At 50.9% G+C, this 19893-nt stretch overlaps 1 protein-coding gene across 1 annotated transcript; it reads right to left on the reverse strand.

Moving 5' to 3' along the window:
* Window positions 1-994: 994 nt before the first annotated feature.
* Trmt44 (tRNA methyltransferase 44 homolog) lies at window positions 995-19758 on the reverse strand. Its single transcript, XM_021211000.2, has 11 exons — window positions 19253-19758; window positions 18774-18888; window positions 17363-17582; window positions 15724-15792; window positions 14559-14666; window positions 13573-13644; window positions 11277-11383; window positions 10130-10313; window positions 8802-9234; window positions 6966-7082; window positions 995-1819 (listed from the first exon to the last, which is right to left on the reverse strand). The coding sequence occupies exons 1-11, from the start codon at window positions 19737-19739 to the stop codon at window positions 1590-1592; spliced, it is 2142 nt and encodes a 713-aa protein (XP_021066659.1). The 5' UTR covers window positions 19740-19758; the 3' UTR covers window positions 995-1589.
* Window positions 19759-19893: the final 135 nt, after the last annotated feature.

Genomic DNA, 19893 nt, shown 5'->3' on the forward strand with positions numbered 1-19893 from the left:
AATTATGCTTGTCCTACCACTGTGCCCTGAGCCCCCAGGTCCGCTGCCATTTGCTGCATATCAAAGGAAAAGAAACCATCACCGAAAGCAGGGAAGATGCCAGGCCCTTACCTTGTAAGTGCTCTGGAACTCACAGCAGCTCTTACCAGCAACCTGAGCTCTAACCGTGTGGGCCACAACCATTTGAAGACTCAGAAACCAAATGGGTCAAGGTAGCCATGCTCCAGTTCCTGAACAAGCATGTTTGCATGGGGAGTAGGCCTGGAATGACGCTCAGCAGTCAGCTATCACAATCCTTTAGCTCTGAGCTCACTTGCTCCTCTGATCGCGTCATTCATATGGTAGAACCTGGTTTAACAGAACGGCAATGCAGCAGAGCGACTGGCATGGCCACCCCCATGAGCACTTCCCTAAGCCTGCTCATATTCATGCAGGGGCACTGGAAGCTATCCTCACAGAATGCAGACCCCAGGGAGGGCGTGAGGAGGGAGTGAGCCCATAGCTCATCTTGAAGGCACTTCTCTGGTGTCTTCTCCCAGAGCAACCCCGGCTTCAGTTTTGTGACCTGGAAAAAGTGGGAACCTAAGACTGTCCCACCTCTCAGCCTAGCTGTCTTAACAAGGGACTCCAGAAAAATCTGAAGCCAGACCCAACACCTCTGGGAACCTTGCCTCACTAAATTCTTGGGAACCATTAGATTTCCAGGCACCTAAAGGGCCCAAGACCAAACGCTGCCTCTCAGACAGGAGGCCAGCCTGGGAAAGGGCTCTACAGCTTCTAGGCCCCTATGGACATGGGAGAAAAGACAACTATAGGCATAGTCCATCCGAGAGTGGTGGAAGCACCGCCTGGGGTAGACTGTCATCACTGCTCTGGGAGCTGGGACTACTAAAGTGCCTAGGGAAGAGGTGGGAGCAAGCTGTGGTTCTCAGCAGCTGGGCCTGAGACCCCATGTTGGCCACCCCACTCCGGGATGCTGTGGAGCCCTTGGCTCTTCAGAATAACTAACTTTATTCTCACTACTCAGATGACACCAGGTTGGTCATCAGAAGTACTTCTACCTCGAGGGGTTTCTGAGTCTGGTCCCAGGACATGCAGCTGAGATGTAGTGAGTGCTTCTTTTTGTGTAAGACTGAAAACAAATTTAAATGGAATTAATTTTTCCTGAAAGGAAAAACCATCCAATACCTCTGGGGAGAAGGTTCTAGAGAGAAGGATAAGGTAGAGGCAATGTCCATAGTCATGCCTCGAACACCGGGTGTGACTCTGGAAGCTGTTCTCTGTAGGACTCTGATAATGACCTAAGAGTCCTGTGCCTCTGCTTGCAGGGACCCTGTGACCAGCCTGCAGACAGCTTCTCTGCAGAGGAGACCTGGGGCACACAGCCCCAAGGATGAGAAGGTGATGTCTGCAGAGGCTGACATGGTGGCTCTGGCACCAGAGCAGTCCAAAAAGGGCTGAGCAGGCTCCACTGCCTATAGATATGCCCCAGTGACTGACAGTGGCTGTCACATTGAAGCCAACCCAGCCCCAGCATGAAGTCACCAGGACAAGGGAAACCAACAGCTAGAGAGCACTGAAGAGGTGACTCAGGGAGCCTGCTTCTGCTTCTTCAAGGTCTGAGACAGGCGCAGCTCTTCGGGCCCATGGGCAAAGGGGCACCGGGCAGCAGGCAGTACACAGCCATCAGGATGGTGGGTGAAGAACCAGCAGATCCGAGTCTTGAACACCGCTGCAGACAGGCTCCGCTTGGCTTCTGGAGGCTTTCTCCTCTGCAGCTCCTGCCGCCAGTCACGGATGTGAACGCGCCCATTCAGAACTGAGGTTTAGAACAAAAAGACAAAGCCTAAGTCTTTAGCTTGAGTGTCATTAGTATACAGGGATTCACAAACGCCACCTTGTGGAGAGTCCTGACTCAGGGGACCTGGATGCACAGTGTATAGCAATCAGGAATAGCCATAGTGGCCTGCTGCCCTTTACCACTTCATTCTGAGGAGCCAACAGCTCCGTGTGGAACTCAGCCAAAGCAACCAACCCTCCAGTCCCCCCCAGTCCTGTAAAACTACCTGTAGCCAGGGTGGCGGGAGGAATAAAGGTCCCTCATTGAGGAAGTCTGGCTCACTGACTTCCAGAACTGACAGAGTGTGTATGAGTGAATGCAGCTTCCTGTCGGCTCTGGGATCCCCTGTGCTATGGCACCAGGGAGCCTGGCTTCTGCCAGGAGTTAATATTTCCCTTGGAAACCTGAGCAGTGTGTCCTGAGAGGACCCTAAGGCACAGGACATGGGGAGGGGTTTGTCTTCAGGAATGGCTTGAAGCCCCCACAGTCAAGTGACACCACATGCAACTTCCTCCCTTGGGCTGAGGTTTGTCTTTCCTGAACTAAAGCCCAGGTTAGGGTCACTTCAGGACACTTAGAAAGAAATTTCTCAAAGCAGAGCCTCCCACCACAGCAAAGGACTGTCACTGTGACAGAGCTCTCTGAACTGTGCCCAGAGGAGCCTTAAGGGCATCTTCCAGAAGCACCAGGACACTTGTCTGTCCCTGCTGGAAGTTCTGACATGTTTACACAAGCTGAGGTCAACAGTGGACTTGAAGCCTGCCCTCAATGCTGGCTTGGGCCTTCCCTATGGACATGGTGGCCAGCAGGAGAGCTTTCCTGGATTCCTGTGAACTAACAGTGTGCCTAGCCACACGCTAGGTCACATGGTCAGACCAGTCAGTACGTATAAAGTCCAAATGGGAGCACTAATAACATTAGAGGCCGAGGCCTGCAGAGGGAGCAGCAAGGCATCTAGTATACACAGTGTGCTAGTGTGCCCAGCTTATACCAGGATGCCAGGCTGCTTCCTGTCAGCCCCACAGCCCTCACTTGGTGCCAGGCACCAAGAGGGGTGGCCCTCTAGGGCACATGCCATCCATCCAAGTCAGACCACCAACAGCTCTCCTCTGGGAGATGGGATCACAGGAACACATTTGTTGCCTTCCCAACCCCCAACTCATGCCTCCTGCTGGACTCAAAGAAGCAAAGGCTGCGCCACTCAGCAGCTGCTCCACACAGCTTCTCATTAGCTCATGCTGAGAACGGGACAGAAAGAACGCCGAGGCACTCTGGAGTCCCAGTGCACTAGGGTTTCTCCTGGCCTGGCCTGGCCTGTCAAACTCACTGGTGACCATGGGTAAGCCACCCATCCCTCTAAGCTATGCCCAAGTCCTCTAGATGAAGAGGCCATTGTACCAGCAGACAAGAGGAAACAACCGTGAAGGCCCCTGGAAGGGGCGGAGGCAAGATAGGGTCGGTTCTGATATGGTGTGGACACTGTGCACGTGAGCTGACCTTAAACCATCTGAAAGCTAGCTTCCTGCCAGAGCCACATTAGCTTACAACACAACAACACACCAGCCAGAGATAAGCTCCAGCTTCGGCACATATTTTCTGCATGACTGCAAAGAGAATGTTCACGTGACGCTGGATCCCTAGCCTTCTACTCAGAAATGATTTCAAAAATCACTGCCCCCCACAGCAAACCACACAGAAAAGTGGTTAACCCCATACACGCATATTTACACAAGACAGGAGAGACCGTCCTTCATAAAGTCAAAGAAAATATGAGGCGCCTCAGGCTGTAGTGTGTTAACTGACTAAAGCTTTCTAAGTAGGCACAGACCCTGGGCACTGGGCGGTTCACCTGGCCGTCTGGTGTGGGGCTCTGGTTTCAGCAGTGCCTCCAGGGGGATGTCAGGCCATTTCTGCACCTACTACAAGCAGCCTTCAACCGAGTGAGGGCCAGTTAGTAGGATAGAACCATATTCAACTTCTCGAGGACAACTGGAGCACCCAAGGACAGCTGTGTAGACTTATACAACCATGCCCTCACAGGAGAGAATGCCTGACACCCATGTTCCCATGCATACACACACAGGCAATGAGTACATACATGTTCCAATGCATTGTTCAGGAGCACCTGGCACCCATGTTCTCATGTACACAGGACAGCACACATCTATGGTCAAATATATGAGGCAGCACACACCTCAGGGAAGAGGAACATGGGGCCCTCTCATCCTTAGGTCTAAGGTCTGTGGGGTAAGATTGGCTAACTTTTCCAATACCTGTGCCCCCCTATCATCATCAGTCAGTGGCCTTTCGTGGGTTAAGGCTGAGGTGCACTAGGCTGGCGTCTCAGCCTCAGGTGGCACACCACAGGGGAACGGGAACCAGTGCTGAGCTGAGAGCAGCTCATACCATCACCTAGATCCATGGAGCTCAACACTGCAGTCTGAGAGACTTGACAGGGACCTTGGGCCAGTGCGCCATAGGTCCCAGAGGCAGAGACACCGTAGCCCGGTGCCTCCTTCCTAGGCCACTTGGGTACCAACTGTCTGTGCCAGTCATAGAAGCCACAGTTCTCTGGGTACTGCAACAGTCTGGTACCCAACCCAGACACACCACCCCACTGACTAAAACTCTCCTGGGCCTCCTCACTTCCAGCCTCCTCTCCTCCTGGGCCTCCTCACTTCCAGCCTCCTCTCCTCCNCTCACTTCCAGCCTCCTCTCCTCCTGGGCCTCCTCACTTCCAGCCTCCTCTCTTCCTGGGCCTTCTCACTTCCAGCCTCCTCTCCTCCTGGGCCTCCTCACTTTCAGCCTCCTCTCCTCCTAGGCCTCCTCAGTTCCCAGCCTCCTCTCTTCCTGGGCCTCCTCAGTTCCCAGCCTCCTCTCCTCCTGGGCCTCCTCAGTTCCCAGCCTCCTCTCCTCCTGGGCCTCCTCAGTTCCAGCCTCCTCTCCTCCTGGGCCTTCTCACTTCCAGCCTCCTCTCCTCCTGGGCCTCCTCACTTNCANCCTCCTCTCCTCCTGGGCCTCCTCAGTTCCCAGCCTCCTCTCCTCCTGGGCCTCCTCACTTTCAGCCTCCTCTCCTCCTAGGCCTCCTCAGTTCCAGCCTCCTCTCCTCCTGGGCCTCCTCAGTTCACAGCCTCCTCTCCTCCAGGGCCTCCTCAGTTCCTGGACTTCCTTCCTTCTGGTCCCTTCTGGAGCACCACCTCCTAGAAAAGCCTTCCTGAGTACCTGAGCCTGAGTGGGTCCCTGTAGTGAAGCCACACTGGTAGAGCAAGACAGTGCCCGCTGGGATAGCCATCCATGTGGAAGTAGCTGGGGTGAATGCACTCCACGTGGGATGTGCTGGATAGTTTTATGTCAGTCAACCTGACATAAGCTATAGTCAACCTCAACTGAGGAAATGCCTCTAGAAGACTGGGCTGCAGGCAAGCCTGTAGGGCATTTACTTAACTACTGAGTGCTGTGGGTAGAACCACCCCTGGGCTGGTGGACCTGGGTTTTACAAGAAAGTAGGCTGAGCAAGCCATGGAGAGCAGCCCCCCTTCCAGACTTTGCATCAACTACCGACTCCAGGTTCTCACTGGTTTGAGATCCTATATTGGCTTTCCTCAATGGACTGATTTGAAAGCCAAATACACTCTTTCATCCCTGTGGTGGATTGATTGGTCCGAGGAGTGACACTATTAGGAGGTGTGGCCTTGTTGGAAGAGATATATCATTGTGGGTGTGGGCTTTAAGACCCTCATCCTAGCTGCCTGGAAGCCAGTCTTCTCCTAGCCATCTTCAGATGAAGATGCAGAACTCTCAGCTCCTCCTGCAGCATGCCTGCTTAGATGCTGCCAGGCTCCCACCTTGATGATACAGACTGAACCTCTGAACCTGTAACCAGCCCCAATAAGAGCTGCCTTAGTCATGGTGTGTCTTAGTCAGGGTTTCTATTCCTGCACAAACATCATGACCAAGAAGCAAGTTGTGGAGGAAAGGGTTTATTCGGCTTACACTTCCATACTGCTGTTCATCACCAAGGAAGTCAGGAATGGAACTTGAGCAGGTCAGGAAGCAGGAGCTGATGCAGAGGCCATGGAGGGCTGTTCTTTACTGGCTTGCTTCCCCTGGCTTGCTCAGCCTGCTTTCTTATAGAACCAAGACTACCAGCCCAGAGATGGCACCACCCACAAGGGGACCTTCCCCCTTGATCACTAATTGAGAAAATTCCTTGCAGCTGGATCTCATGGAGGCATTTCCCCAACTGAAGCTCCTTTCTCTGTGATGACTCCAGCCTGTGTCAAGTTGACACAAAATTAGTCAGTACATGGTGTCTGTTCACGGCATTAAAATCCTAACTAAGACACTCCCCAAGTTGTTTTTGGTTATGGTGTTTATCAGAGCAATAGTAGCCATAACTAAGACATGGGGCATACGTTTAGGAGAGACACAACCCCCCGACCCCCCTGAAGTAGGAGTGGCCTGTGGAGAAAGCTAGTAAGAGGACTTGGCTCCTGCAACTCTTCTTGCCCTGTGCTATTTCTACACACTCATGAATTTACAGTGCTGTCTCTATACTCCATCCTCCATCCTTAGACTAAACACTCCTGCAGGACAGGGACTCAGCCACAATCCATGAAGAATGGGCCCTTTTATCTCTGGAGGTATGGAATCCAATGTTGAAGGTATCAAGCAGGGACTAGAAGATTCATGTCCCCAACCTGACTGATGGGCTCTACAGATTCATATGCTTCTGGCTGCAGGTGGCAGAGGTGAACCAATGTAGCCAGCAGGCTTTGCAGCTAACCACCTTCCCTGTGTGAGGCCCAGACATCACAGAAGCAATGGAGTTCAGGGGCATATCCTAGAAAGGAGCTGTCTGGACCAGGGCACAGGAGTCTGAGCAGAGGCTGGAGTGTGTTTAGAGAGAAGGGCAGCTATGGCCTCACCTATGATATAAGCTGGTGATGACCTTGGTAGGCACAGGGATGCCACACTGTCCTCTTGGTTCTTCTGATCACCTAGGATGCCCCTGAGTATCACAACCCCTTCCAGGGGACAGAAAGCAAGTGCTACAGATGCATAGGGAGGAACCTGCTCTGGGACAAGCAGGAAGGGCAGTGTATGTCGACCTCAGAGATTTTACCTTCAAACACCTGATGGCTATTCCTGAGCAGGGTCTGTAGGCCTCCACACTCTCGCCTCAGTCGATGCAGCGTCTCTGAGTTTAGCTCTGCAGCCACTTCTGACAAGGAAAGGCTCCCTGTGGGAAAGCAGGTTTCCACAAATAGCCCAGATTACAAGCCTAAACCAACAGAGACTGCTGGATCCCAAAGCCAAAGCCAATCCTGAAGCTTCAAGTGTGCTTCTGCTGCAGGAACCCATGAGTGCAATTTAATGAATCCATATCGTACAACCACCCCAGCCGCAGAGACAGTGTGGCAGCATGCAGGGCCACATGCTTCCACTGTGCAGGCTGAGCATCAAGTAAGTCTACCAACACCTGGTGGGTGGCCCAGCCCCCACGAGATAAGGCTCAGAGCTGAGGGGGCAGGACCAACAGGCAAGCTTCTATCTAGCTCTGTCTCTTGGCCAAGCTGTCAGAGCTTTGCAGGATATTGCCCACGTGAGCCGGGCACACAGGTGGGGCTGGAACGGGAGGTGTGACACAGAATTGCAGATATCACAGTGAGGTCTGTCCCATTCACAATGCTGCCCAATACCCTGCTCAGACATGAAAACACCCTGACCCAGTGACAATGAAATCTATTCCAACTAAGATGACAATGGGTCTCCCTGGTTGCATTTGCCAGGAATCTCACCTTGCCTTGCACCAGCACCTCCCAGAGCTGGAGGCTAAAGACAACCCAGCCTCCATAGCCTTATTACTTAAATAGTAGCAGCACTGACTGACCCAGACTGAAGGGCCTCCTCCTTGGTGTCTAGCCATGGCTTACTGAGGGAGATACCCTTGCTTCCATCAGGCAGAATGGGGAGAAGCCATGGGTAGCCTCAGAGGCCCCGGCACTCCTTCCTCACACTCCAGACCCAAACAAACCCAGGTCTCCAGATAGCCATCAGGGAAGGCATGGTATGCCGCACTCCTCCTGGTAGCAGGCAGGATGGGACCCAGCCTCTAGAGCCATCTCTGGACCTAGGTTTAAAGGAGGGCCCATCTGCTCATGGCTTTCTACCCCAGGTGGAGCCCAACAGCCCCCCAATTCCCATCACTTCCTCTGCTATATCAGGAATCCTGCTGCACAGCACACTCAGGAGCTTCCAGACCCTGCTGCCACCCCAGTGCTGCCCTGTGTTCTTCCAGCTTTGATGGGAAACCTTGACTGCCTGCCTCCCTCCGCAAAGATCCCCATATTAGCATCAGAGTGCTGAGTCTGTAAGTTACATGACCACCTGAGCCAAGACCACTCTGGCCAGCCCTGGAGACTCTCAGGATTGGTTAGCTCTGAAGGAGAACATACAAGGTCCTGCCATGTCATATGTGAGAAATGAGAGGATAAAAGAAGAAACTGGACCCAGCAGTCACAGATGAGGATGTGGCAAGGACAATGCTGCCACTCTGCTCTGAGTTATGCTGGGGGCCACCTGCACCTGTGTGGGGCGAGAACTAGGGGTAACCCTAGTTCTGGTCAGCAGATAGCTCCACACCGCCTCCTGGTGGTCACAGGTGGAAGGAAGGGGTGCAGTTGAAAGCTGACAGCAGCAACCCTATTTTCCTAGTTTTCTCCCCATGCACTCAGCCCCAGCGTCAAGGGTCCTGTGACTGTCCTGGAGACCAGCACAGTGAGCAGCGGTCTGTGGTGGGATTTGTTACACTCAGTGACCTGTCTGTCTGTATCATTTCTAAGGATTGAACACGAGCAGCCCTGGCTTCCGCCATCCTCTCCTGAATGGTAGCTGTGGACAGTGTTCACTCCCACCCTGAGTGTGCTGAGCTGCAGTGAGCCTGCCTCAGTGGACCTACCTCCTCCGTTCCAGGTCTTCAGATTCCCGTCTTCAGAGTTTCCCGTGTTGAACTTCTTTCTATCTAACAACAAGTTTGCCACCTGCAAAACCACTTGGTCAATGAAGTCTCGAGGGAGGGCAGCACAGTTCCTCACAGGCTCGGCCTTTTCCCTAGGGCAGAACCCAGGCACCCAGAGTCCTGGGGCTGGGGCTCCTGCTCCTCGCTCAGCAGCCGGGCCCTCCAGCACACACTCAGCCCCAGAATCAACAGTCCTGTGACTGTCCTGGAGACCAGCATCGTGAGCAGCGGTCTGCGGTGCAGAAGGTGCATGTGCCCCTCCAGGCCGGCTCTGTGGATGGCCCTGCCTGCTGTGCAGGTATCGCGTTCTCTGCTCATCCATCCAGACTTCTGCAGAAGGTGGGTATGTTCTGGATTTCCCAATGAGGCAGACCTGTGTTTGAAGAGACATTGAATTTCAACATTTCTGGAGCTCTCTTATGCTGAAGTACAAATTATACCAAAGTTTTAGAAATCTGTCATAAGAAGTCCTTACTTTAAGCCTTTTGGTTTTATTAGAGATGGACTCCAAGGCCTAGTGCATGCTGGGAAGCATTCCCCTCTGAAGAATACCCTTAGCCCCAAACTCCTTATTCTTCTGAATCAGTCAACAGAAATGACGTAAGAATATCAACAACAATAAAAAGCTAGTGAGGACTGTGGGTGCAGATGTAAGGAAGGCGCAAGTTAGCTCAGGGCTCTAACTGCTGCACTCTGGGTGGCCCTTACTGGAGCTGCACTGGATCCAGGGATGGCACAGCTTACCTTCGAAGGTTTCTAGGGGTCTGTGAGAGTGAGCTGTGTGCTAACCTGCTAGCATGACATTCAGTACAATGTAGGTGCCCAATGCATCTAGGGAACTTCTTCCACACTGTTCTTCTGATCGTGAACTCCAAAGTTAGAGTGCACACCAGCCAGGGAGCTGATGGAGTTCTATCAAGGCCACCCAGCCCTACCACGCACTCTGGATTTGGAGCAGAGCAGCATCTGATGTGTTTGGTCTCCACGCACTTACCGGGCACCATGCATACCATACAACCGCAACACCGGATCAGAGACTGACTGCACGAGCTTCCTTGGTTATTAGTGACAGGCAGTAGAACTGTGACTGTGAAACACAACTCTCTGCCACCCCAGACTGAACCTTAGCCTGCTCAGAGGAGCAAGACTTGCCAACATAGACACCATTTGAGGAGAAAGCTCCAGCCTGAGGATGGGCCCTGAAATACCTAAAGGAGCACCGGGCAGAGCAATGGAGCTTCCTGACCCTGAACCCGCCCTGCACATACCCGCTTCGTAGAAGGAATCCTGAGGCAGTCCTCCTGCACGTGGAAGCCACAGGAGAGCCCCACCTCCAGCACAAAGTCCAGGTACTCGCGGTACTGTGTCTTCCTGCTCTGCTGCCGCTGGTATCGCCCCACAAAGTCAAAATAACAGCAGGGCAGGACGAAGAAACGACAGGTGTAGGAAGACCTGGAGAAGAGAGAAACGGAGGAAATCTTCAGGAGCCCAGCAGAGACTCAGGAAGACCCAAGCAGCCCAGCCAGATCCAGGTAGCCAGGGTCGCCACAGCATGCCCAAGCAGCATGAGACTGAGTTCCCTGGCTATTCCTGGCAATTCTTACATCTATTAATGAGAAAAATTTATTTTATTTTATTTTATTTTTTGAAACAAGGTTTCCCGTGGCCGATCCTGGCCACGTACTATTTATTCCTGATTTCTTGCCTCCACCTTCACTGTGCTGGGGTAAAAGGCACAGCCATCATAATGGAACTCTTTCCCATGGATCTCTAAAAACCAGGCAGCACATCATATTTTTCAATAAAATTGAATAATAAAAGACAATTTTCCCGTGCAGTTACTCTGGCCCACTGACTTTAGCTCTCTGGAGCTGGAACTTCAGGTAGGAATGAGAAACCAGGACTGGAGTGGAGCTAGAAGCATGGCGAACTCCATGAGTTCCGGTGGTGGAAGAGGCCCAATAGAAGAGTAAGGGAAGCGGGGCCGAAGACCCAGGCAGTGCCTCAGACTCCTCAGAGTAGTCTGTAAGGTGCAGATTGCTGCAAAGGGTCTGTCTAAGCAAGATTCTCCCTGGAAGCTAAACCCTCCAAAATTAGAAGAACATTAAAAACAAAAACAAACAAAAAAAAAATCAAAAAACAAAAAACAAACCACACATCTTTCAACATGGGTTAGAACATAGCATGGAGATGATACAGTTGGGATTAATGTTGACCAACAGAACATGGGAGGAGCCACGTGTACGGTTTAGGTTTTCTAATAGGTACAGTTGCAAAATAAAGCAAGTAGATTTCAATGTGTTCAGTGCATATGCCGTCATTTCAACACTCCTGAGTTACCATGTCAGTGCGCAGTGACTGAGTGCTATCGAGGACTTGTGCACAGGAGCACAGCCACCCGCCTCTCCTGCTCACCTGGCTGCAATGACAGGGATCCAGGGGGTGAGCTCATCAGAATGGTTACCAATCAGCCAATCAACACCAGGGAACAGGGTCTTGTCACTCGGAGTGATGGAACCTTCCTTAAGAATGTCACACAAGTTGAACCAGTCAGTCCATGCACCCACAGCCCACCCACCACATGGCCCTCCCAGGCCTGCTCTGAGCCCAGCTCTCTGAAAGAAGATGACTACTCTGCCCATAGTTGGTCCCCAAGGACACAAATCACTGGCAACTTTTTGAGTCCCTCAAAACAGCACTTTTCTGATGACTAAACTTGTTTCCCTGCATAAACACACAAAGTATCCAACAGAGAGATAGCTGGTGACTGGGAGTGAGTCCACACAGTTCTGGGCTCTTCCGTCACTATGGTCAGGGACCTCTCAGCAGTGACACCTCACCCACACCGCCCTTCCTGGTGGTCAGCAGCCAGGCTCAAATGAGTCCTAGCTACCGAGGTGCTGGTGGTACAGTTCCTGTGATGCTGAGACACTGAACACGCACAGTCCAACTGCCAAGTACATAGCCACACAGGGAAAGCAAACCTCTAGCGCTCTGAACTTATAATTGCCCATTTGTCTTCATGAATCAAGGACTTACACTCTGGACTGCCATTACCAGGCCGCAGGGTCCTGGAAGCCAGACCTGCTTTACAAAAGGCCTTCTGAACACAGCAAATTGCAACATCCCATTCTATGTGCAAACTTAAGACAGTCTGAGATCACCCCGAATAGCACTCACAAGACACTCCAAATCCTGAACAGGGGTTGGAAAGACACCTAAACCACAATGGATGGGATTTCTACACAGAGCTATCAGAGAAATCCCACTACTGCAGCTGGAAATAAACTATGAGCACACAATAAACAGCAGCACACAACTTCCATCAAACCCTCGGGGCCACAGGCTCAGGCACAGTTGGCTTCCACCTCACACACTCAATGCTAGCACTGAGGTTAGACGGGGTTCCCAAGTCAGGTGACTCACAGAGGGGGCTGAGGCAGGTGCTAAAGAGCCCTACCAAACAGCTCAACCTCTACACAATTCCTGAAAGCCCTTCCCTCACACCAATCAGCGCTTCCTATAGTCAGGACTTACTACTGTGCGGTGGCTTGACTATGCCCGTGGGAAGTGGCACTAGTAGGTGTGGTCTTGTTGGAGGAAGTGCATCACTGTGGGGTTGGCTTTGAGGGCCTATGCTCAAGCTCTGACCACTGTAGCAGTGAACCTCCTCCTGGCTGCTTGTGGAAGACAGTCTCCTAGCTGCCATTAGATCAAGATGCAGAACTCTCAACTCCTTCACCAGCACCCTGTCTGCCTGCATGCTGCCATGCTTCCTCTATGATAATGGACTGAACTTCTGAAACTGTAAGCCAGCCCTAATTAAATGTTTTCCTTTATAAGAGTTGCCTGGGTCGTGGTATCTCTTCATAGCAATAAAACCCTAAGACACTGGGACACTTTAAAGTTCCTACCCAGCAGAGGGCAAGCCCCAGGGAGCCAGTGAGGTGGAAGCCATCTGTTGGTTGTCGTCTCACACCCAGCATGGACTGCACATCCACCTCCAGGGCTCACTATACACCCGCCAGCTTACCAACAGTCCTGAAACCGGACTACAGTTTCATTCTTTTGGGTGACAAGGTCTCACTATTTAGCACCGGCTGGATTAGAACTTACTCATGTAGACCAGGCTGGCCTAGAACTCAGAGATCTGACTGCCTCTGCCTCCCAAGTGCTGAGATTAAAGGCATGTGCCACCATGCCCAGCCCTAAAAAATGTCTCAATTTTCTTCCTTTTTTAAAGGTAAAGGCCTCATGAAACCCAGGTTGGTGAACTAAGCTGATCCCCTGCCTCCACCTCTCAAGTGTCAGAATTACAGTTCAGCAGATTGCTTGGCTAAATTTCCTGTAACCTGAAACTATAAGCAATTATGAATCCCTGGGAAAACAAACATAAGTACAGAAGGGAAAGTAAGAGCTGAGGGGCTGGCAATGAGCTCCCTACCCCTCAAGCCTTTGTCATATTATCCCAACTTGAAAAGGAGATCAGGCGACAGAAAATGCAACCTTCTCTAAAGCTGTACTTTCTGCTGCAGACAGAGCAATAATGGCTGTGGAGAGGCAGTGTGAGAGGCAGCCTATGGGGCAGACAGGTCTAGTGGCAGCTGTGGCCAGCGTGTGGGACACTGGGGGCTAAATCCAGAAGCACTCCTGCCAACAGCTGACTCTAGCGGACAATCCTTGCTGGATCGGGGCAGGGGTGGGGGTATACCTCCAGCTGAGTTTGGGGTCCATACATGTCCCAGATTTTTCTTCTTCGGATATCAATCCCTCTTCCTGGATGCTGAAAGAAGTTTTGAAATTATGGGTTAAGTTTGGACCACTACAGTAACTTAGAAAAAATAACAAAAATAATAAAAATATGTAGGCATTGTCACTGCCACATAGAAAGGGCAGGTGTGCCTGGCATCTGTGGGAGGCACAGCTCTTAACTCCTGGCATCACTGCATTACCTGCATGGCTGGTGAGAACTTGCACTCCACCAGCACTCACCATAGACCTTCAAAAAGGACCTTAGCCTGTGTCCTAAGAACACCTCCAAGGCCAGTGCTCAGGGGACATGGCAGGGAAGGCAAGCTTGTCATCAGCCCTATCAAGGTCCCTGCACCTTGATTACAACCTTATTCTTTCCCAACTTGGGTGGAGAGCCATGGAACCTTCCTATCACCCCTATACTCAGCCTCCAGGCCCTCGCAAGGATGCCACTGCAAATGCCCTTGCAGACACAGGAAAGCTACAGGCTCTGACCTAAGCTGACTCTGAGCCAGGCTGCAGCATCAAGAAATGTTTTAGGGGCTGCAGAGATGGCTCAGCAGTAAAGAGCACGGACTGCTCTTCCAGAGGTCCTGAGTTCAATTCCCAGCAACCACATGGTGGCTCACAACCATCTGTAATGAGATCTGATGCCCTCTTCTGGAGTGTCTGAAGACAGCTACAGTGTATTCACGTATATAAATAAAAAATAATAATAATAAAAAAGAGAAATGTCGTTGGAGCTGGGTATAGCTGAATACAGTGGAGTCAGAGACAGACAGGTCTGAGTTTGAGGTTAACTTGGACTATATAGCAAGTACTGGGCTAGTCAAGTTACACACTTAGACACTGCCTTAAAATAATTAAAAACAAAAATAAGGAACATGGGGCCCCCTTTGTCCAACCCAAAGAAACCTTGAGAAAAGGCATCAGAGCTATGCTCACCCCCTCGTTGCTCAAGATGTGGACCAGAAGGCCATTTCCACACCCCAAGTCCACGAAAGACTGCTTGGTGGTGACTCCCTTCTCAGCCCTTTCCTCTTCCCATAGGATCTGAGGAAAGAGACAAAGTCAAGTCAACTCACATGTTGACTCATTCTATTCCAGAACAATCCTAACAGGGTAGAGCCACACCTGTGATCCCAGCTCCTTGGGAAGATAAGGCAGAATGACTATAAGCTCAAGGCTTGCGCGGAAGACATGTCTGGGATCCTATCTCAAATTTTAGAAAAGGTGTTGGTGATGAATGGCTCAGTGGCAGAGCACTTGCCTAGCATGTATAAGGCCCTGGGTTCCAAACCAAGGATTATAAAGAAAAAGAAAAGGACCCAAACGCTAATGCCACTGGGGGATGGGAACTGGGGGTGGAGTAACTTCTCCAAACCCCAGGACTCCCAGGAAAGAGACACAAAACAGCAGCACACACAAGGTCTTTGGCCCCAGGGGTACTACACGCCCCTCCCACACAGTTTCCCCTGATGTTGTATTCATTCAGGACTGAGGTACGGCTTAGTGGTTCCCATGGTAGAGTGAGCTCAGCACATATAAGGCCCTGGTTTCCACCCACTAGAAAAAGAGTATCTATATCTACATCCAGTGGTCATCTCTAGGCACCAGCATGCCAAGATGTTTCAGTGTTTCTTCATACGTTCATCCTTTAACTTCTACATGCCTTGACAACCAAAAAACCCTGTTTTCAAAACTAAGAGAACTACAAGTTAAAGGGAAACGGGGAAGCTCTAGTTTGAACACTGTATAGATAGGAAAATCAAAAGTGCTGAGAAAAGAAACGCTCACTTCAGCTGGCCAGCCGGCAAGTTAAGGACAGATTAGGGGAGAGAGGCCCAGACCTCAGCTGGATGGCACTAGATTGTTGGTGCCTCCACAGTGACAGCTGTACCTCACTGACTGACTCTTGCCCATCTGCCCTCCAGCTTCCTGATTCACACGTGCTCTGCGCTCATTCGGGAGTCAAGCAGGATGTGAAGTCACTTCATAGCAGGGCCAACACAAGTCCCGCCTGGGTGAATGCTCCACCCCTAACTAGGAGTATCTTCCAGAGGCAAGCTTCACACAGTCCATCTGAGTGTGAGCACGAGAGTACTCTTACCAGCAGGTATGTAGCAATGGCCACGTCTTCATAGACAAACTTTTCAGGGTCTGTTACTTCAGGCCAAACCTAAAATGTTTTCAGAGAATATGTAAATGGCTATAAAATCAACAACTTAAAGTATCTCTAAACAGCCTATGTCAAACCAAACTAACCACATAATAAAGGCACTTTCATTTCAAAGGCAAGTTCACAGTTGACTTCTTGCTATAAGTACTTTATACAAAAACAATTACAGTGCTTGTAAAGGACAAATTGTGTCCTGCACAAAGTGATCCAAAATCAACAATGTTAGTCACAGAGAAAAGTCAGCGTGTCTGGATAGAGACAATGACTAATGAAATGAGGGGAAGGCGGGGCTGAGCAGGTGCCTCAGTGGGGAAAGTGTTTGCTTTGTAAGCCTGGGAATAAGAGTTCAAATCCTCAGCACCCACATAAAAAGCCAAGCATGGTCACTAGGGGCCCCGTAATCCCAGCCTGGGCTTAGTGGAAATAGGAGGTCGCTGGGGCTTGCTGACTGCCGGTGTAAAACCCTCATGATGGAGCAGGCCACAACTCTGCACGTGCATGCACAGGTGCACATACCCTCACACACATACTCATGCAGGCACTCAGATGAAGAACTGCTCAGAGTGGTGCAGATGGCCACAGACTGGGTTAAGTGCTCAGGGCCAGGCTCTGATGACAGGCAGGACTGTTAAGACACCTTGAGAGTCACACTGGAGAGATGATACAATGCATAAACCATGTCCTGGGGGACAGAAGACCCTCCCAGGGCCAGGGTCTTCAGGGGAAGGGAGCCCAGCTGTTGGACAGATCTGAACCACATCTCTATAATGAATCACCAAGGCTCTAAGCCTGTGGTTTTGGCTACTTTGCCTTATAATGCAAGGACTAACTCCAAGTTCATGTTATCATGAAGTACACAGCTTTTTTAATTATCTGAGAAATACCCTTAAGTTAATGAGGCCAGGGCTGGAGAGACAGCTCAATGGTGGAGGAAATTCTGTTCTTGCAAAGAACCTGAGTTTGGTTCTCAGCACAGAGGTCAGGCAGCTTATCACCACTGCCTGTAAGTCCAGCCCCAGGAGAATCTGACACCCAGTTACGTTTCTATGGGCAACTGCATGCACATGAATACATCCCCACACACAGACACACATATAAATAAAAAATTTAAATAATTTCTTTTAAACTGGCCAGGTCCACAGGGTGGTGGCACATGCATGCATCCCTAGCACTTGGAGGACGAGGCAGAAGGACCGTGAGTTTCAGGCTAACATGGGCTACATAGAGACTTTGTCTCAAAAAAAAAAAAAAAAAAAAAAAAAAAAAAGAAAAGAAATTTAAACAAAATGTAAACTTTATAATACGGTAACTAACACAATGTTTATTGATTTTTCTTAAGATTAAAATTCCCCTTTTGAGTTCTTGAAAAATGTGAAAAAGTTTACTTCTGGTTTTAAAATTGTACTCAAACATGCGCTTGGTTTACTGTACCCATTATCTGTACCCATAGTTGGATTTCAGTGTGGTACCTGAACTTGACAGGAAGCCCACAGGCAACAGGGTCTCCCTGGTAGGCATTGGTTATGTCGCTTGTTAAATGAGGGGACCACAGACACGCCGGTAGCATTACCTTTACCATGTCTCTGTATTTCTCTTTGAGCTCCTGGTACATCCTGCTGTAGCGCAGGATGGACACCAGGGAAAGTGTGCTTTTAAACTCGCTCTTCCTGTTCTCCACTGCCCACCTGGCCAGCTTAGACAGCAGTTCTTCTCCGAGCCAGGCAGGCTTGGGATAGACAACACCATCTGAATGCCATCTCTCTGGACAGAAAATTAAAACAGATATGAACCTTCAAAAATAAGAGAAATACCAATGAGAAGTGCTGGCTTCAATTCTTAGTCCTAAGTTACATGTTTATTTCCCAGAAGGGAGCAGTAACTACAGCATTCTTTCAGTGTGTGTATGTGTGTGCACATGTGTGCATGTGCATGAGCATGTATGTGCATGTGCATGTTGTTGTTGCAGGTATCAAACCCAAGACTTAGCTAGGCACAAAATGCGCAGATCTACCACCGAATGACAAACCTGTACTTTATAAGAGGGACTCTAAACTATGACAGGCTATTCCACCCACTACTCTGGAACAAGATATACAAACAGCAGCATGATAATGGGATACAGCTCATGTGAACTTGGTCTAGATAAAAGATCCTCCAAAGGCTCCTATGTTGAAGGCTCAGTCCCCAATTCAGCTGAGGTCAAAGGTGGAACCTTTGGGAGGTGACTAGACCATGACAGGACCAACCTCATCAACAGGCTAACTCATAGATACACTCAGCTTAAGGGACATTGGGGGTGGTGGGGACTCAGAGGGTGAGTGAGGTTTTGTTGGAATAAGAAGGGAGTTGTGTTGGTGGTGGGCTCTTAAAGGCAGAATTTGTCCATGGTCCCTCTTGATTTCTGGCTGCCTTGAGTGAGAGGCTTGACTCAAGCTCCTAGTTCCTCACTACAGGCCCCAAAACCAAACAGGGAATGATTACAAACTAAAATCAGATAACCTTTTAAGATATTCTCACTCTCTCTCTCTCTCTCTCTCTCCTCTGTATGTGTGTGTGTGTGTGTGTGTGTGTGTGTGTGTGTTTAAAAGGCAGAGGACAGCTCACAGGGATCAAACTCAGCTTATAAGATTTGAAACAAGCACTTTTATGCACAGTCATCTCACTGGCCCTCAAGCATCCTTAAGTTGACTCCCTTGGGTATTATGCAACAGAAAGCTGACTAACTGAGTATCCCAGCTAGTTGCTGTACACCCCTAATGCATATGGAATGTAGAGATCAAGGACCCTGGCTACATTGTGATGGCCAACCCAGAACCAGCGCCAGGAACCAGCAAAGTGGTGACTATGGTATACATCTGAGATCAGCCTGCCAACACAAGACCTTGCCTTTTCTGTACCCCAGAACCTTTCAGTTGCCTGTGGATAGGACCTCCATGATGGGTGTCACATAGTGGTGCAACAGAGCAGTTTCCAGCTCTTACCATTCTCCTTCGCTGTGATGGAGATGGAGTTGATACACGTTGCTTGTTTTAACCTTCAAATTTCCCTCATTATCTTCTTCCAAGGGCAAAAAGGTGACACGCCCACTGGAGACATCTGAGGGGAAAAGACAAGGCTATCAGGTCGTAGCTGCTCTAAACGGATCCCTTGGAAGTAGAGCTGAGCAGCAATGGACAGGGAAGTAATGTTTCCCAGTTCTTAGTGTCTGTCCCGCGCTGGGGAGAGGGCTCAACACTTTGGACACACCATTACAGCTAGCACGTAAACAATACAAGGTCAGAGCTGGGCGGTGGGTGGTGTGGCACTCCTTAAATCCCAGTACTTGGAAGGCTTCGGCAGGCTTATCTCTGTGAGTTCGAGGCCAGCTTGCTCTACATAGCGAATTCCAGGCCGTGTAAGGTCCTGTCTCAAAAAGCGAACGCTTTTCAGTCTGTCTGCCCACTTCCCACTACTCTCCTACCTTGCACCACCAGTTCTTTCTTCGGCTCTGTGAGTGGGGAGTGCGGGCTCGCTTTCGGGATGACGGTCCTGAGAATCAGGTCGAGCTCCTGCGCGGCTTCAGGCTGAGAACCCCACGAGGGGCCATAGAGGAAGGCCAGCATCTCCGGATTGGCGTGGACGAGGCTTTGGGAGACCCGGTCCCATAGCGAGTTCAGGTCAGCCGCGGGAGCGGTGCCTTCGCGGCTCGCCCAAGGTCCGGACTCTGGCTCTCCTTTAGGCGAAGCCTGCCCGGGTTCCCTCTCCAGCCCGTGTCCCTGTCCCTGCCGCGGTCCACACTCCTCCTGGGCGCGGGGCCGCAAAGTTCTCCCGCGGGCTTCCATGCGGGCGCCGCACAGCCTCTTGTTGGCCACCTGTGGCCTCTCCAGCCACACGGTCACGGCGGCCCAGAAGCCTGCAGGTAGCAGGGCATCGGGATCGCTTAGCGGCACTCTCCGCAGCTCCTCCATGTCTGCGCGCTCGGCGCGTTGGGATGACGTAACCCGGAAGCGCATGACTCTCGGGAGTTAGAGCCTGGAGCCGGAAGGCCGACCCTCTGTCCTGTTTGCTAGGCGGTAGCTTTGGAGGCGCTGGCGGAGACGAGTGTGGGCCTCGGTGGATACA

This window comes from Mus pahari, chromosome 13 (assembly GCF_900095145.1).
Source record: "Mus pahari chromosome 13, PAHARI_EIJ_v1.1, whole genome shotgun sequence".
NCBI classification, from domain to species: Eukaryota; Metazoa; Chordata; class Mammalia; order Rodentia; family Muridae; genus Mus; species Mus pahari.

Coding starts and splice junctions, on each gene's coding strand:
- Trmt44 (XM_021211000.2), bottom strand. CDS start 19,739: ATGGAGGAGCTGCGGAGAGTGCCGCTAAGCGATCCCGATGCCCTGCTA. Junction 17,583..18,773: donor CATCACAGCGAAGGAGAATG/GTAAGAGCTGGA, acceptor TTATTTTTGAAG/GTTCATATCTGTTTTAATTT. Junction 14,667..15,723: donor CCATTGCTACATACCTGCTG/GTAAGAGTACTC, acceptor CTCTTTCCTCAG/ATCCTATGGGAAGAGGAAAG.